This window comes from Salmo salar, chromosome 14 (genome assembly GCF_965601325.2).
Source record: "Salmo salar chromosome 14, fSalSal1, whole genome shotgun sequence".
NCBI lineage: Eukaryota > Metazoa > Chordata > Actinopteri > Salmoniformes > Salmonidae > Salmo > Salmo salar.
This window is the reverse complement of record NC_138304.1, coordinates 11,892,013-11,906,288: the sequence shown is the minus strand read 5'-3', so window position 1 is coordinate 11,906,288 and position 14,276 is coordinate 11,892,013. Positions and strand designations below refer to the sequence as shown.

General features: G+C 41.0%; 1 protein-coding gene across 1 annotated transcript in view; it reads right to left on the bottom strand.

The window, feature by feature from the left end:
• Positions 1–8,467, bottom strand: part of myo7bb (myosin VIIBb) — a 30,791-nt gene extending 22,324 nt beyond the window's left edge. The window contains exons 1-12 of the mRNA XM_014139404.3: positions 8,213–8,467; positions 7,717–7,753; positions 6,943–7,044; positions 6,121–6,273; positions 5,181–5,365; positions 4,839–4,960; positions 4,605–4,747; positions 4,129–4,242; positions 1,364–1,517; positions 1,026–1,102; positions 445–564; positions 21–163 (exon numbers count right to left, since the gene is read on the bottom strand). Coding sequence (XP_013994879.3) covers positions 21–163; positions 445–564; positions 1,026–1,102; positions 1,364–1,517; positions 4,129–4,242; positions 4,605–4,747; positions 4,839–4,960; positions 5,181–5,365; positions 6,121–6,273; positions 6,943–7,044; positions 7,717–7,734 — 1,331 coding nt within the window. The 5' untranslated portion in view covers positions 7,735–7,753; positions 8,213–8,467. The remainder of the gene's footprint in view (positions 1–20; positions 164–444; positions 565–1,025; positions 1,103–1,363; positions 1,518–4,128; positions 4,243–4,604; positions 4,748–4,838; positions 4,961–5,180; positions 5,366–6,120; positions 6,274–6,942; positions 7,045–7,716; positions 7,754–8,212) is intronic.
• Between the last annotated feature and the right edge of the window lie 5,809 nt (positions 8,468–14,276).

Here is a 14,276-nt window from a genome sequence, read left to right as displayed (position 1 = left end):
TTTGACATTGACTGGCATACCTGTTTGAGTCGAAGTTCTCAAAACCAAAGATGTCCAGCAATCCGATGGAGTTACGGACGTATTTGGGACCGTTGGTGGGAGTCTTATGGATGGCACTGTTGATTCTCCCAACGATCCAGATGAAGAGTTTGCCATATATTGCCTGAAGAAATCATGAGACAAACAACACACATTCTGTACACTTGAGTAGAATATGGACCAAATCCTAACTTGAAATGTGCATGTTTAACTCAACAATCAAATAAATCATGTATTGATGTCAATGGAAGACTTGAGTTAAGTCCATTCGCCCACGGATCTCAAGTTAGGATTCGGGCCTATGTGCCTTTGTGAATATTTATGTTTATGCCTCATCTCTTGTTACAGGCGAAAGCCTATTGTCTATCTTGCCTTGGTACCTTCAAACAGGAGCGGCCTCATTACCTTGACGAAGGCGTCCCTGGAGTCGGCTGCCTGTTCAGAGTTGAGGGGTTTGGACACTCGCTCTCTGTTGGTCATGAAGGAGCGGTAGGTCAGGCTCGCAGCCAGAGCCGCAGGCTGCACCTGTAGGAAACAGACAAAGACTATGTATATAGTAGGCCTTCATTGTAAATAAGAATTTGTTCTTAACTGACTTGCCTAGTTAAATAAAGCTTAATTAAAAAAATGTCAAATATAAACTACTGTATATTCAAGCAATAAGGCACGAGGGGGTATGGTATATGGCCAATATACCACGGCTAAGGGCTGTTCTTATGCATGACGCAACGTGGAGTGTTAGGACACAGCCCTTAGCCGTGGTATATTGGCCATATGTCACAAACCCTCGAGGTGCCTTATTGCTATTATAAACTGGCTACCAACGTAATTAGAGCAGTAAAAATACATGTTTTGTCATACCCATGGTATATGGTCTGATATGCCACGGCTTTCAGCCAATCAGCATTCAGGGCTCGAACCTCCCAGTTTATAAGTTATTACAGAACATACCAGCAAAGAATGAAAACGCCAATAAACATACATACCTCCAGCAATTTGGCAGCAAGGGTGAAGTAATCAGACAAACTGACATCAGAGCTCTCCATGTTATTCAAGATGGCGGCTGCAAGGCAAATAACAAAAGAAAACTTGGTCAATCACAGCTTTCACATAGAAAAAACAACAACATAAACATTTCAGTTGTACAACTGACTAGGTATCCATCCCCCTTTCCTTTCAACATTCAAGTATTTCAGGGTCTCAATACATTTGGCCATCGGGGTTGGGGGGGGATGACAAGGCGCAGGTCATATTCCCTAAGAACTCCGGTCATAGATCATACACTCAGACATTAACTGAGTCATACACCCAGAGAGGACCCCACCTTCGAAGCTGACATTGCCCAGGTGGAGGAGTGCAGCAAGCAGCTTGAGGATCTCCCAGCATTGGGTCTCAGTGAAAGTGAGGATCTTCAGGGCCGTGCGGATACGGGTATAGTCCTTAGCATCGTCACGTCCATCGCAGACAATACAGTCACCCTATAGAACACAGGGTCAGAGGTTATACTGTCGGTTGTAGCTATTACCCCATCTCTCTACTTAATTACAGCTACTATCGACAAGGGCTGTGGCGGTCACGACAGCCGGTGATTGTCAAGCAAATAATTATCGGTCTCACGGTAATTACCGTTAATTAACATAAACACATTTAGCATCTCCTGGCTTCCACACAAGCCACTGATGCGGACCTTTGGAACGTCTACATTTTAAAAAGTCTAATAAATCCATAGCCTACACCTTCACAATAAATCCATAATTTATTTTAGACAGGTCTAAAGAATTTCAGAAGAACAGAATAGCATACTCTGAGTTGTCCTTATGTTAGGCCTTGATCTGGCTATGCCATATGGCTGTGGGCTACACTAGTTCATTAAGCAGACATAATTTGCTTAGAATTCCGTGGCATTATTTTATATAATTTTATAGTATGAAGAATAAAATTGAACAAAGCTGAATAAAATATAAATATTTTCTCCAAACGATTTGAGGGAGTGCGCACATGCGTCTATTCTGTGTTGATCGGTTAACAAAGAAACAGGTATTCCTATTTGCTTCATTTAGAGTTATTAATGTAACTTTAGTTGTTCTACAAACTTAGGGCTATATGTTTTGATTTTTAATACATTATAAGGCTGCATGATGCGACTCTAATGATGATTAGAAAAAAGTCGCTTGAAAGACATGAGCTCTGCTTTGTTTTTTTGCGCAGGCTGTCCACACTTTGTCAGTCTCTCATTCAAAATTTGAGAAGCACTTGATAATGCCGTGAATTGTCTGGTAGCATCCCCTTTGTGTGGCCATAATGCACCCGAAAAAAAATCCAGGCTTGGCTCTCCATCAAGTGACTGGGTCTTTCTCACAGGCTACAAGTGAAGACAGACACATTGGGGACGCAACTGCGCGCGTCCTTATCCAGTTCCAAGGTGCATATTGAAGATATTGGAAGAACTGTCCACATTTACTTTTCATCAGCCAACAAGATGAGTAGGCCTAACGAACAGCAAAAGTACAAGCCTATGTCAATCTACTATCCCTCATAGTACAACGTTGACTTATTCTATTCTGTGCGAGAAATAAATATTCCAAACATAGTCTGGGACAGTTGTGGGATGCGATAAATCCCAAATGAATACAACCACTAGCATCAAAAAACCTTTTTTATGCAATGAGACAGACGCAAGAGATCAGAACGTTTATAGCTTAAAATGTTGATAAACTATTAGGCTATTTCTTCAAATAATAAGTGCAGCAATGTGCACATGGCAGTAGGTTATAAGTGTGAATGTTCCATTAGCTGGAAAACACCATTATCAAAAGTGACCACAAATGCAATTATGCATGTAATGCTTATATTATAAAGTTGCATTTTTATGGTGAAAATGATCTTCCTCAAACTTGAAACTCACGCGCTGCTTATGTATGACAGTTAGGCTCTACACCCCTTGTAAAAGCGGATTAATGTGCTTAATTTTAATAAGTTATTTGACCACTTTAGCTGTGATACAAACCTTATCAAAACATGTAGGTCTATGGGCTAGGCTACATGATTCGAAAAAGTTTTTTTTTAAAGTTGTATTGTTTTTTGCCTTAAGCTGGTCGACATTCACAAGTGATAATATATCATTCACAAGTAATAGGCTAATATTGTCACCCATCAGACTATTCTTGATTTAATCTTGTCTTTACATGTACTAAATAATATATGTGTGAAATTTATTTTGATTTAGAATGGACCATTATCATGCACCTGTCTCGAAACAGGGGCAGGGGGAAAAATACATGTCATCTATGCACTTAAATAGCGAATGAAGGACGCTTTTCATGTGGTTCATTTTAATTTTCACGGTAGGCTATACTCCTGTTGTAAAGAGAAGCAATGTGCTTAATATTAGGAAAGTTGAGAAATAAATATAGTAGGCCTAGCCTATAGAGAACTGATGGGATCCTCCTCTTTTTAATAGAGGCCATCACTCTGTTTTCTCACGCAATTGCATAGCCTATATAAAATGTTGTGCAACATTAGCGCATGGGCTCTCATGAAGTGTTTGATTAGATTTTCGATTACATTTGAATTGATGCCAGAGTGATTAGAGGGACAATAGAGTGCTGAGTACGAGGCAGTTGGCAAGGTTTGTAGGCTACTAATGACCATCAGCAGCATCAGAGCTTGGAGAAGCCTAATTACTGTGACTAAATGGTCATGTGGAATTTGACTGCCTTCATGACTGTGACTGCAGGTGTGGCGGTAATACGGTCACCACAACAGCCCTACTATCGACCCATCTCTTTTTTCCATGGTGATCCTAAAGCAAATCATATTTGTTAGGGGCTACAGCGTTCTACAAAATTACAGCTACTATTACCCAATCTATCTTCAAATGGTGATACTAAAGCAAATCATAAATCATACATGAGTTTGTTTTTCCAGCTCTGGGGCAGTTTCCTAGAAGCATTGTAAAGAGGGCGTCAGTAAAGAGGACGTCAGTAAAACTTAGTTGTACTCAGTAAAAATGTCCTTAATGAGGAAGATGTATGACTGTAAGTGGTAAAACCTGTAAGTGAGGATGTTTTAGTAGTGCGTTGCTATTACCCTCTTGAGGTAGCTGAATTCAGCAGCATTTCCCAAACACAGTGTTTTCTTCTGTTCTGCCGTCATCCCCGCTAACATGCAGTAGAATATGTGGTAGTTCCGCTCCTCCATGGCCTACGGTTAATTAGTCAAAAGGAACAGTAGTGTTACAACTAACTGTAAGTCGCTCTGGATAAGAGTGTCTGCTAAATGACTAAAATGTAAATGAGTATGAGAGACAACATCTCTAGACATTACACCATTTTGCCTGGTTACTGGACAATCCAACAATGGATTTGGTCCTCTTCCAAGTACGAACAAAGCATGTCAATGAGACTTAAATTAGATAAAACTGTTGTTTATGAGAGATAGTTTTGAAAGCAATTCACTTTGAGGCAATTAGCTATGAGATTTCTACATTTCATTCAAATATAAGGACAACAGCAAAACATCCTGGTTCACCAATTGTTTTGATTTTACAGCTTATGCTTCCACACCTGATGGCAGACACGAGACTTCTCCAGTAAGTACTCTTCCATGCGAGCGCCTTCGATGGCGCCATCTTTGTTGAAGAAGATTTCCACGTATTTCCCAAAGCGGCTGGAGTTATTGTTGCGAATTGTTTTGGCATTCCCAAATGCTGGGGGAACACAGAAATGGGAAGTGTGTCATGGGTAGCAACAGTTGTGATAATGCGGGAGAGAGAGATTTTAATAGTAAAGAGATCCTACCTTCCAGTATAGGGTTAGCCTCCAGTATCTGCTGCTCTATCCAGGAGTGCTGTCCACTTACTGCAGCAAGGAACTGAAGGACCAGCTTGGTGCTCTCTGTCTTCCCTGCACCTGACTCTCCACTAACAGGAAGAAAGAGATAGTGGGTCATATTCTTGGATTTCAGTTTAATTCCAGTGTAAATCTCAATATAAAAAGTATAACTGAACCACTTAAAAGAGCATCTTCCAAAACATTTGAATATGTGACTGTTCTGCCTTGGTTTCCTTTTGTCCAACCGAATGACTTGGGTGTCAAAAGCAGAACATTGCCCATCTGGGATAGATGTACTTTTGGCCTCACCTAATGATGCAGCACTGGTCTCGGTTTTGGCGGCGCATGTTGAAGTAGCAGGTATCTGCGATGGCAAAGACGTGCGGGGGCAGCTCACCCAGCCTACGCCCGCGGTACAGCCTCACTTGGTCGGCTGTATAGAGAGGAAGCTCTTGGTAGGGGTTGACTGCCACCAGCACAGAGCCTGTGTAGGTCTGGACACAGCACAGTAACAGCGATTTAGGCTTGTGCCGCCAAATTTTTTTTTGGAGCACCCTGTAACAGCGACTAATGTTATAACACTAGTTAATGTAATAACCTTTGTATTTGTAATACATTTTCTATTTTTTAAGTAGTAAAACCAGTTAATCTAATAACTTGCTGGGTAACGTAATAAAATGTTGATTGGTTAATGTAATAACTTTACCAGCTAAATGTAATGTTATTACATTAACCGGTGGTTATTACATTAACTGGTGAGTAACAACTTTTTTGATGAATAGTGTAATAACTTCAACCAGTCAGGTAATAGTTTTTATGTAGTGCACATACCACCACCTACTGCCAATTACAACACAAACAAACTCATGCACATCATACATGAATGCTCATACATAGAGACACTCACAAGCACACATTGAAATGTACACCCTTACATAAAAACCACATGATTTCACACAAAATTTCACGTGAAACCATGTGAAAAATCGTGTTTTTGGAACACTTCACATGTGATCATGTTTTCACAGTATGCTACAATCCGCAAAAACACTACATTAATTACTATAGTATATACTACAGTTTTCTTTTACTACAGTATTATACTATAGGTAACTGTTAATACTACAGTATACTACAATATTCAACATAGTGTTTTTGCTGTCAGTGAATACAATAATATTCATACCATAGTGCACTATAGTATTTTGTCATGTGGGTGTAGTACATCATTATCCATTAGGGGACTCACATAGATGATGCCCTGCCTGTGTCGGACCAGCAGGTTCCTGAGGAGCCCGGCCTCGTTGAGGTCCCCCAGGCGGATCATGTCGTCCACCCCCTCCACTGAGGTGGGGTGCATCACCCTGATGGAGCCCTCCTCCTTCTGGGAGAGCTTGTGTTCCTGGAATGACATAGGACAATTCAGGAAGTTATATGGCTGTGCGATGTGAACTTTCGCGCAAATCTTCCATTGACATCAATGTAGGATTTGTTAGAAATCTTTGGTTACATATAACGTAACTTTGTTGAGGCCTGAAGGTCTGAAAACTTAGGATTTGGTTTAATACCATCCATTTAAGTTTGTGGGTTTGGCATTATATTGTTGTATGACTGACCAAAGCAGAATGCAAGATCATTGTCTATGGAAGTACAGTAGAAAGACATGATGTCAACATTCTAGAGTGCCCAACCTCTATAGTAAATGAGATATAGTAGTTTAATAGATTATTCCCTACAGATAATGACTTAAATCTTGAGCTCATTTGGAGCTCCCTAGTGGCGAAGCGGTCTAAGTCACTGCATCTTAGTGCAAGAGGCGTCACTACAGTCCCTGGTTCGATCCAGGCTGTATCACATTCGGCCTTGATTGGGAGTCCCATAGGGCAATTGGCCCAGCGTCGTCCAGGTTTGACTGGGGTAGGACGTCATTGTAAATAAGAATTTGTTCTTCACTGACTTGCCATAGTTAAATAAAGGTTACACGCATTTACATTTGAGACCAACAGTACATTCAAACACAGTAGACACACAATTCAACACAATACATGTAATAAAGAAATGCCATGGTCACCTTTCCTTCATCATCCACCAGTAGCTGGTGTCCAGTATCGGTCAATTTGACCCGGGCCCCGATGGGCACCCCGATACCAGGGTCCACCCACACCCACTCACCCTGAAAGCAAGGAGCACAGTGGGTCATGGTCAGAGTCATACATTGAAAGAATGCAGCTTTTACCCTTAATTTAATTCAATTGAAGAAAGTAGTGTGCCTGCAATAAAGATAAATAAAAGAGCCTTTCGTGAACTAACACGAGCACTTGACTTCTTTCCCTCTTACTAGCTCTGACTGCTGATAGCTACTTTATTGAGGAGAAATGTACTTACTATGACTGAGATAGGTGGTTGTCCCATCTAGCCACTGTATCTTACGATGAATGAACTAACTGTAAGTCACTCTGGGTAAGAGTGTCTGCTAAATGACTCAAATGTAAACGAATATGAGAGCCACTAAATCATTTGTGGAGCATCAAGATTGCAAGTGTGCTAAAGATCATTGTTTGTGCTGTCCTATTGGCCATAGGAGTTGGTTATATGTACGGCGCAAACAGATATGGGAAAAGACTAAGGATTTCCCATTTCAAGCCATTTCCTGAAATGAATGGCAATGGCATTGACTCCAAACCCTAGACGATCACATCCAGACACAATTGGCAGAGATTCTCCATAGAATGACTAGGCAATGGAAGTGTTGATTACATTACATTTCAAAAACCGTTATAATCAAAGCATGGCATTCAGGTTACATTGATCAAATAGTCAACAAAGATTATGTTGAGGATCTTACCTTTCTCAACAACACCATAATATAACCCTCCTTTTCCCTAAATTCAAGAAACAAGAAAGACAAAAGTCATGCATTTTCAAAACATTATCTGTGGACTACATAAGTCTGGACATAGTGTGATCTCAGTGTGTGTCTTCTCAATGTTGTATGAAAGACTTCGCTGTCATTCCATTTTTAAGATCCAATGGTGATTATATGGTGACAATGGTGCGCAATAACTACAATCATCCATACAAACAACATACATGGCAAACAATACAGAACTTAATTTAATAATTCTGCTACCTTTCTCTATAAGCATGACTGAAATGACTACACATCGTTACCCTACACCATTCAGCCTAACGACTCTATAAGGGTGACTGAAATGACTGCACATCGTTACTCTACACCATTCAGCCTAACAATTCTATAAGGGTGACTGAAATGACTGCACATCGTTACTCTACACCAAAACAACCACACAAAAAAAAAACATATCAGCCATCTTACTTACAGCAACTCAAGTGATGGTCCTCATTGAAATCCCAGTCCTTTAGTAAGTCCTGTGCAGTTGTTGTGGAGCTCAAATGTTTGTTAGCTGATGTTCACTCCAACCCACCTGGATACCACAAGGAACAAGGAAATGGGTGGCACCCTTGACACATCTCCTTTATGGCACTTTGACTTTGATCTGTCATGCTGCAGACTCACAGCTCAAGAAGACAGGAGCAAAGTCAACTCCTACCCACTCACTCTCCTAATGTGTTTGGCTCAATTTGCCCTTCAATTCTGGGCCTTCTTCTAACCATAAATAGTGGAAAGACCATAATAATATATTTAAAAATCTACAACTTCAACTACAGTACGTGTTAAGATAGAGTTTGTGAGTTAGGACCACTTATGGGAGTGCCCTTTGGACCTATGGGTTGAAGTCAGATGTCACTGGTCTAAGTATTACAACATGAATGAGGTAGTAAATCACTGAGATAGTTAGCCATCTAATACAGTACTAGGAGGGAGACCGGTCCCCATACCTGCCTGTGTCACTCTGATAACAATTAGTTGAGGAATTCCCTCCAGATAATAAGACTTGTGCGTCACCACACACACACTGACAGTCATTGGCTGTACAATAATAAGACATTTATTTCCTACAGTAAGCACTGTGTCCCGTTCAAAGAGCACATCTCACCGAGCAACAGCAAACTACTCCAGACTGACATCTAAACTCTGTGGTGCCCTCAATCTGTGGTGCCCATTGTCCATGATTGTAAAATAGTAATTGTTTCTTCACTGAACACAAATGATATGAAACGAATGGGGTCCAGATTGAGGGCAGATTTCCTTGTGGAATTAGAAAACAAAACAGGTGATATACACTTGATGAGGCGCCACACGAGTCATATTACATACAAATGAGGGAAGTTGATGTAACCCGTTCTGATAAGGATATCATAAAGGTATGTCAATATCCTGGATTGCTTATTGGAAGGAAATTAAAGTAGGAAATGAAATGAACAACTCCCTGTGACTCTAGTCACTGCCCTGACCTTATTAGCTTTGTAAGAGGTCAAGAACAGATTTTTTTTACATGGGTTGAAGAAGGGTCAGGGTAAGCTAATGTGTTTACTGTAAGTAAGCTATGATATCAGCTGTTTTTCTTTTTACCGCTGAAATCCTGATACACAAAATGATGCAGTGTTTTCAACTATGTAAGTACACAGTTGCGGTCTAATATGGCACAATCACACATTTCTTAAATAATTCCCAATTCTTTGGTCAAATAAGTTGAAATTGAAGAAATTTGTCAGCGATGAGTCCAGATTTGAATCCCATCAAAAACCTAAGGAGAGGTCTTAAAAGGCAGTTTGCCACTAAAGAGTGGGCCAAATTGCCGGTAGAAAGGTGGAGCAAGCTCTAGGATGGCTACAAGAAATGTTTGTAGGCAGTTATCTTTGCCAAAGGCTGTGCCAAGCACTAGCTCCTAGGTGCCAATCATTTTGTCAATGCCATTTGTTTTCACTTTCTAAATTAAAAAAGCTGAGGGTTGTGGCTGGTGAAATGTAACCACTCTCAAATTCATAAACAGAGTTATGTATGCAAGAACTGATAATCAATGATATCAAAATTATAGTTTTAACCATGTTTGGAGATACAGTGTACGATGGTTGAACTGAGCATTTGTAAGTTATATTCTTCAAAAATCAATGGTTACGTATTATTCATGTATCAGTCCAAAAATGGATGACTGCTGATTTCCCCTTTAAGTCACCCCCCAACGACAAAAAATATGCTCTGCAATGTTCCAAATCCAACAACAAGGTGTGAAGACCCCCCCCCCCCAAAAAAAAAAAAATTGTGAAGACTGCAAGACGCCAATATAGCCGCAACGTTAAGATCGAGTCCACTTTAATTTTGCCTATGGGTTCATCCAGTGCACTGTTGCCATTGACCTCACCTTGATATACAGTCAGTGGCTACAATCCAAAGAATCTTATCAGGCTCATATTGCACTTATCTCCAGTTTATATAGTCATCTTTGCATGGAGTTTCTAGGAGCGGTACACAGTGGATATGGTCAGTAAATGAGTGCGGTGAGCAATGGGGCAGAGTAAAGATACAGATAGGCCTGGGCGTATACATGGGAGTTGCTACATACAATCTTTCATTTATTAACGTACAATTGATAGTCTCCTCCTCCATGATGTCATGGAACCCTGTTGGCTCATGATTCATGAGGGTGAAACCTTGACAATGTTCCATATATATATATATATATATATATATGACAGGTTGTTTTGTCAGGGGTTTCGTAGACAACGGGTCTTTTTAGGAGATAGAATTGTGTTGTACAGAACTTCCATGACTCTGAGATCTTTATATTTGACTCTGACATGATTGTGTCAGGTGACAAAACAAATTTGGCAATCTGCCATCTTAATAAATTGTTTATACAATTCAGTATCGTTTTACTGAGCTGTGTATCCATAGGGTAATAAATCCTTTCTAGAGATTGCTACGGTTGTCATATTAACCCTTGTGTAATCTTAACATTATGTATACTCCCCTTTGTCATAAGGGTCAAAAATGACCCGCCTTCACTAAACTAAGCTTAATTGAATTTTAAACCCCAAATCTATTTTGCATGAAGAAACAACCTGTCATTCATCACAAACTTTGTGAATATCAGGGTTTTCCCTCTTCACAATTCAGAAAGAATGCATTTAATCAGTGGACACCACATGTTTTTATTACAACACACCTGTCATAATTGTTTTCTTTACTAAAGTAGAGATTAATTATCATTATTATTATTGCTAAAGGTACTGTAGAGGTGTAAACATACAAGTGCTATCTCTTGCTAAAAAGTGTATAGCCTAAGCAAGTAGCAGAAATGTGCAGAAAATTGTTTTGAATGCATTTTATTGAAGGGAAACAATAATAGTTTGAACTTTTTTGGCAACATAGTGATATATTCTTATATACTGTACAATGAGGAATTCAACTACAAAATACTAGTCTTCTCCCATTTTTTTAACCATTGCCCCACCCACAAGGTGTATAAACAACACCAATAAATAAGAATAAAATAAGATAATAGATACAAAACAAAAATGTGAAAAACATAAATCAATCAACTCTAATTACCACATGTAGGACAGTATGCATGTGTGTGTGCATGGACTTTGCAGATGTATTTCTCACATGTGCAGCACATAGTATTTGTTTTACAGTCCTTCTTTGGGGAGCAGAATTGGCATCTCCACCTCTTGCCTGCCCCAGCTGCAGCCTCAGGTGGATCAGGACAAGATTCAGCCCCCTGAACAGCTTTCACAAGCGCTGCAGAGGCTGCTGTGCGGGGAGGCGCTCCCTTCTTTGAATGTGTGGGGTTACAAGTGCCTTTCCCAGCTCCTCCAGGAACACCCTCCTCTTGTTCCGCTTACCAGGCATCCAGGTAGGGTTGATCTTGTTTCATATCACAAAGGTATTGTATGAGGACACATAAATGATGTTATGGAAGATGACCAGGGGCCAGCGGGCAGTCATCCTCCTGCAGCTGTAAGTTCCAATCACCTTGTCCAGGTTGGCCACACCTTTGTTGTGGTTGTAGTCCAGGATTATGGCTGGCTTCCTGTCCTCACAATCACTGATCTCAGCCGTTTTGTGCAATGTGCTCAGGAGGACCACATTCTTGTTCATCTTTGGAGGTAAGAAGCTAGAGTGGTGGTGGGGTGAAGGCAAACTTTGATGAGAAGGCCCCTCTCCCCCTTGTTGCGAGGAGTGCAGAGGGGAGCTCAGGCGTGTCCTTTCTAACTCTGCCAACCATGGTGATCTTCCTCTTCAGGAGCTGCTGGCTGAGTTCATAAGAGGTGAAGAAATTGGCACACGTGACATTGTGCCCCCTCAGTCCATCTGTCACATCAAGCACAACCCGCATGCCCTGGTTCTTCTCCGGGCCTCCACTGGTCGGCTTCCCTGTGTAGACTTGTATCTTCCAAGCGTAGCTGGATTGTGCGTTACAGGCCAACCATATCTTGATACCATACTTTGCTGGCTTGCTGGGCATATACTGCCGGAAAGGACAGCGACCTTTTGACAGAGGAGATCACTATCAGTAATTAGTATCAGTGTCACAGAAAACAATCACATAAATCAATGATATGACAGCAATACATAATAAAATTAACAGTGAAAATCACTTACATTACAGATATGAAAATTAAAATGTACCTCTGAATGGAACCAGTTTCTCATCCACTGTTACTTCAGGCCCAGGGTTGTAGAGGTATGGCAGACGCTCCACCCACTTCTCCTAGACCTCTCTTATGGCCGCCAGTTTGTCTCTCACACGTCTTGCAGGTCTTGACTCACGGTAATCAAATCGTAGCATTCTTGCGAAAGTGTGAAAGACTTTCAGTGGCATCGTGGTACGGAAAATCACCCTTCCACTCTCTGCATCCCAGAGACTACATGTAGCCTCCCAGAGACTACATGTAGCCTCGCCTCGGGACCTATACACACCCGCTAAGATTAGCAGCCCTATGTAGGCATGCAGGTCAATCTCATCCATCCTTTTCCATTTGTCTCCATATTTACGGAAACCCTCCTAATGTGTCATCTCCAGGATGATTTCTTCGATGGCTGGTGTGATGAACATGTAGAATGTTGAGGCGATGTCCTGGGCATGGGCAACTGCATGTCTTGTGGGCCCTGGAGTCATCCTTATGAAAGTTTGTGCTGCCATCCTGCCCTGGTTGCCATATGGTGACAAGGACCATGCTATTTTGCTGTTCTTTGACAAAAATGTCTCTCTTTCAGCTTGGGGGATTTCTTCTTCATCTGAAGATGATGTATTGTGCTCTGGGTTGTATTATTCCCCATCTTCTTCAGATACCTCCTCCTCTTCTAAATAATTGTTCTCTTGTTTCTCCTGGACATCTGAAAAGAAATCAGATCTATGACCTGTTGGGCCCTGAAACGTGCACTCATGGCTTCAGCAAAGAGAGAACTGGGGGGACTGTCATCTGCAGCACCTTTATAGACTCAGACTGCATTCCCCATTAGTAAACAATGCTTTCAAGAAATGTTTATTTTCTCTGAAATTGTTTTTATTTTGTCTGTGAACTTGAGTCATGTGTGGGGTCGTGGAGGTGTAACAGTGTAGGTTCCGTCCCTCTCTTCGCCCCAACCTGGGCACGAACCAGGGACCCTTGCACACATCAACAACTGACACCCCACGAAGCATCGTTACCCATCACGCCACAAAAGCCACGGCCCTTGCAACGCAAGGGGAAACCCTACTTCAAGTCTCAGAGCGAGTGACGTCACTGATTGAAATGCTATTAGCGTGCACCACCGCTAACTAACTAGCCATTTCACATCGGTTACAGAGGGGAGATGCTGCACGTGCACAAGGAAGTTTTAGTTTTGTCTGAGTTCAATCAGCAGCACACAATCTCAATTTCTCATTGTGTGTGTGTGTGTGTGTGTGTGTGTGTGTGTGTGTGTGTGTGGTGTGTGTGTGTGTGTGTGTGTGTGTGTGTGTGTGTCTCTTTGTGGTTTTTGTGGTGTGTAAATTATTTTATAACTGCCAGGTCAAAAATGGCCCTAAGATAATCTTTGTACCCTGGTGGTGTACAACTTTCATGGAAATATGAACAAAGGCGATGTTTCACCTTTTCTAATGTTGGGGTCACTCTAGGAAAAGTCAATTTTCAAGGTGAAAAAATATCATTTAGGGGGTTTTCTCTGCTGTTAAACATAGTGGCGGGTCATTTTTGACCCTTATTAAGACACACAAGGGTTAATACTTAGTGAAAGTCTACAGACCCCTTGCAGTCTTCACATTTTGCTGCCTAAATATTACATCTAAAAAGGGATTCAATTGTATTTTTTTCCTACGGATCTACACAACCTATTCCACATTTTCAAAGTTAATTAAATATATCAAACATTTTCCAAATGAATAATGGTCTTGATTGTGTACATCTTCACAACCCAAAGTTAATACTTGGTGGAAGCACCTTTGGCAGTCATCACAGCTGGGAATCATTGAGTAATATTCTACCAATGTTGTG